General features: G+C 38.2%; 1 protein-coding gene across 1 annotated transcript; it reads left to right on the top strand.

Moving 5' to 3' along the window:
- The first annotated feature begins 466 nt into the window (after positions 1 to 466).
- On the top strand, positions 467 to 2,688 carry LOC149007628 (aspartyl protease family protein At5g10770-like). The gene is made up of 2 exons (XM_089166348.1): positions 467 to 686; positions 1,335 to 2,688. The coding sequence occupies exons 1-2, from the start codon at positions 500 to 502 to the stop codon at positions 2,576 to 2,578; spliced, it is 1,431 nt and encodes a 476-aa protein (XP_089022474.1). The 5' UTR covers positions 467 to 499; the 3' UTR covers positions 2,579 to 2,688.
- Positions 2,689 to 4,260: the final 1,572 nt, after the last annotated feature.

The following is a 4,260-nucleotide window of genomic DNA, read 5'->3' as shown; positions in this document are numbered from 1 at the left end:
CAAAGATTGATTTCACTCTCTTGAGAAAATGGTAACCCAGTTCCTCTTGTTCGACTGCAACTAATATCTCAACGGAGCAAATTAACTTTTCAATTTTCGTATCTCATTTCAGAGAAGTTTCTGGCTTTCTGCTAAATATAGTGCTGACCACTAAGTCATAAACCATATGGAATTTACACTAACGCTTCTTGAAAATTGCTCCGTAATCATCGATATAGGTTCCCAAAAAAATGACCTCATGATGAGAAGGTTCTCTATCATGGAGTCCCCATTAACTTATTGTATTGGTACAACTGCAGCGGAAGAAGACTAAGACCAACCACCAACCAAACAGTCACTCTTGCTGAACGTTTCTCCACAAATTAGAAATTTTAGTGAAGATCCTTCTTCTATCTCTTATCTCTATATATAGACTTTCAGATTTGGGTTATTGCCAGAAGCAATAGCTTTGAGGGGAAGTGCAAAAGCTATATTAGGGAACCCAAATTCTATAATATCCATGGCCATTGAGTATTTTCCTTCCCTTCTTTTTCCAATCGTTCTTCATTTATTTCTCTTTTCTGATTGTTCTTTGATGGTAGAAGCTTACAGATTCGATGAAATAACCATGAATCTTGATCTCCAAACTCATGTTGTTTCACTCGGTTCCTTCACACCAGCTGATGTCTGCTCTACTCAAGCCAAAGGTGATTGATTTCTTTCAACCTGTTTGTATATATGGGTGGAACATATTATTATTTTATTCAGCTAACTTTAAGAGAAAATCCTTCGGAACCACTAACCCATGATTTTTCTTTTGTTTTCAATAGGGTGAGATAAATTAGTAACCAAACTCTATTAGGGGAGGGTAGTTTAATTTTGGAAGAAATTTGACAGGAAAGGGTTTGGGTTTGGGGTTCTAAAGCCTGACGTAGGTCAAGTAGGGTTTGTGCTCCTATGGTAGGGTTGGGTTTGGACAACGCCAACCCAGCTCGGCATATAGACAAACCCATAGATCATATCTTGTTAGGCTGGTGCATGGTGGTGTCTGTGGTGCCCAGTGTTTTTTTTTTTTTTTTTTTGGTGCCTAGTGTTTGATGGATGCTACATGGACTCCATTAAATCTCAACTGCATAAAAGAGTATGTGCAGATTATACCAACTTAAGTGATCGATATAAAATGATTTTTCTTTGATCCAATTCTTTTGTGCGACTAAAATTTAATAGAGACTAGGTGGCGTCCATCCAAAGCTGAACATCAGAGGCACCAACATGTCAGACCCACTAGCCTAGCAAGATTTTATAGATACTACCTCCTCCCTTGTAGTTGGCTCCTTATTCATCAATGTTTTCAGGTTCCAAAGTACTGCAAGTAGCTCACAAGTATGGTCCTTGCTCCCCATTGAAGGAAGGGAAATCAAGAATCCCTCGTATTCGCCAGATTCTCATTGATGACCAAACTCGATTGAAATACATCAACTCCAAAGTCTCCAACCAGCAGTCATCGGTAGCAGATTCTATAGTAAAACTTTCTGCAAATATTGGCGACTCTGGAAACTTTGTTGTCATCATAGGATTTGGAACACCAGTGCAAAGTTTTACAGTAGAATTCGACACAGGTAGTGACCTAACCTGGATCCAATGCCTACCATGCAGAGCAAACAACTGCTATTCACAACATGATCCCTACTTCAACTCTTCTGCTTCTTCCACCTATTCCAACATCCCATGTAGCTCTAGTACATGCTCACAACTTAAATTAGCCAGCACCACACAGCCATTGATCTGTACTACAAACTGCCCCTACCAATTCAATTATGCTGATGGATCCTACTCTCAAGGTTACTATGCAACTGATACACTTACATTATCTTCCTCTGATGCCTTCCCAAATTTCATATTCGGGTGTGGCAAGAAGAACCAAGGCCATTTTGGAACTGAAGATGGATTACTGGGTCTGGGCAGAAATCAAATATCAGTGGTATCACAAACTGCTTTAGCTTATGGGAAGTTTTTCTCCTACTGTCTTCCATCTACAAGCAGCTCAACTGGGTTTCTTGCGTTTGGTAACGAAACTGGTTTCTTGTCTTCAAATGCTCAATACACACCATTACTAATAGATTCAAAGGCGTCCTCTTTGTACTATCTAAATATGACTGGTATAAGTGTTGGAGGGCAGCGTTTATCTATCCCGCAATCAGTTTTTACGACTTCAGGAACCATTATAGATTCTGGAACTGTAATCTCTAGGTTGGCACCACAAGCTTTTTCAGCTCTTCGATCAGCATTTCGTCGAGCAATGTTGAAGTACCCTATTGCAGCAGCACATTCTGATCTGGACACATGCTATGACTTGTCTGGATATGGTACAGTAGAGATGCCACATATTGTACTGCATTTTGGGGAAGATGCTGACTTGAATGTTGATCAGTCTGGGATTCTCTTACAAGTAAGCTCAACTCAGTATTGCTTGGGTTTTATTGGAAATGCTGCTGCTACTGATTTAGGAATCCTTGGAAATATGCAACAGCAAACGTTTGAGATGGTTTATGATGTAGAAGGAGGAAAGCTGGGATTTGGCGCTGGTGCTTGTAGCTAATATGGAGCAGCCCTTTATAATATATATAAAGATAATAAGAGGCGAAAAATCACTTTTGTGGTTGATGAGGAAAGAGAATTATAGAAAACGAATAAAACCATTATAAATAGAAGCACATGATTTGTATATTGTATTTCTTGAGTTCGGATAATGTCTTTCTACAAAGTGGCCTAAGATATTCACAAACCAATCAAATGAAGTCAATTGCTTAGAGGATGAAATCCATTTTTTTTTTGAATTTGGTAGCTTTATGTTAAGGGTGGGGATTGTTATATATACTACAAGAGTGTCGAACCTCTGACCTCTTAGGTAAAATCCATTTTTTTTGAAGTTGGTAGCTCTATCACTAAGAGGTCTTACTAAGAGTTGCTGGTACGTATTACCAACTGAGTAACTTTTCGATGATTGGCTCCCATAGTTAATTCTATGTGATTGGTTCTTGAGGTATATTTCTTGAATCTCTTTATACCATGACAAGACCCAAATCCATATTTGTTGTGAATACTTGCAGAATAAAAAATAAAGAACACAAGTAAACGATGACACTGAAAAGAATTTGCCCTTTTTTATTTTTAGTAGAAAAATGATTTATTCAGCAATGCATCAAAGCATCTTGATTACAAAGATCAAAAAACCATGGATCGAAAATTAGCCATTTTGTCTAGCTTGCCAAAGACAACACTATCCCTATTAGAGAATCTAATGCAAAGAATTTACCATGATTTGGTATAATTAAGACTACATCTACCCTCAAAAATCAACAATTTCGTTTATTTCTTACTAATCTCTGTAGACAACTCTTCACCACTTTACTTAGAGTTTGTATTGTGCTAATGAGAAACTTCCTAAAAGGGGGTTACAAGTTGTCTTCCACCTTGCTAAGATTGAAAAAGGATGGAATACAGTGCCCTCCTTTGAATAAGTTGTGTTTTACTTTTGAGGGTAAAGGAGAACACTTTTTACTTTGTCAGTGTTTTGAGGTGGACTTTTCCTATTTATGTAATAGAGGAGGCTTTAGGATAGTGATATTGGATTCTATTTGAGTTTGGATCTTTTACTCCAACCTTACATTTAGACGAAAACCCACTTCTAAGTATTGAAAAAGTAGACTGGTGTCTCAGAAGGTTTGGTAGCTGTGATGGAAGGTGATTTTAACGAGGTAATTGTTGAGACAGACAAATGCCGCCGCAGATTAACGGAGACCCCGCCGAAGGGGCCCCCAGAAGACATCAAAAGCCCTCGGGTGGATTTTGTGGTTAAGATATCAGGGAAGCAATTTAGGCCATCCCAGCAAGAGGGGCGGCAAAGACGGTGGCCATTCCCTCCGGCCTGGCTTTGTAATCAGGGTGTCTAGGTGGCAGTTTGCCCCTTTATTTAATGAAAATTTTCTTTTACAAAAAAAAAAAAAAAAGTAAACCATATGTGAGCTTTCTTCCTAAATGTATGAGAAAAAAATGAGAACACAATCTTCTATCTATCAGGTAGGTAAAGGATGCAGAATCATCTTATTTATTTATTTTTTGATAACAAAAAAAGTACATTAAATCATTGTAAAAAGATCACATCGTGCACTATTAAGATCTGATCTGAATATCCAAATTAACCGAGACAAACACAACAGGCTGCAAAGATGAACATATAGAAAACAAAAAGGGGCCACGTCACATGATAAGGCCATGGCT

Source organism: Hakea prostrata, chromosome 8 (assembly GCF_041222555.1).
Source record: "Hakea prostrata isolate BN-2017 chromosome 8, UWA_Hpros_2, whole genome shotgun sequence".
NCBI lineage: Eukaryota > Viridiplantae > Streptophyta > Magnoliopsida > Proteales > Proteaceae > Hakea > Hakea prostrata.
This window is presented reverse-complemented; position numbering and strand designations above follow the sequence as displayed.

What these genes read in the sequence shown, in the direction of transcription:
- LOC149007628 (XM_089166348.1), top strand. Translation starts at nt 500, where the DNA reads ATGGCCATTGAGTATTTTCCTTCCCTTCTTTTTCCAATCGTTCTTCAT. An exon ending in CTGCTCTACTCAAGCCAAAG is followed by an intron (nt 687 to 1,334) that starts GTGATTGATTTC and finishes CAATGTTTTCAG; the next exon opens with GTTCCAAAGTACTGCAAGTA.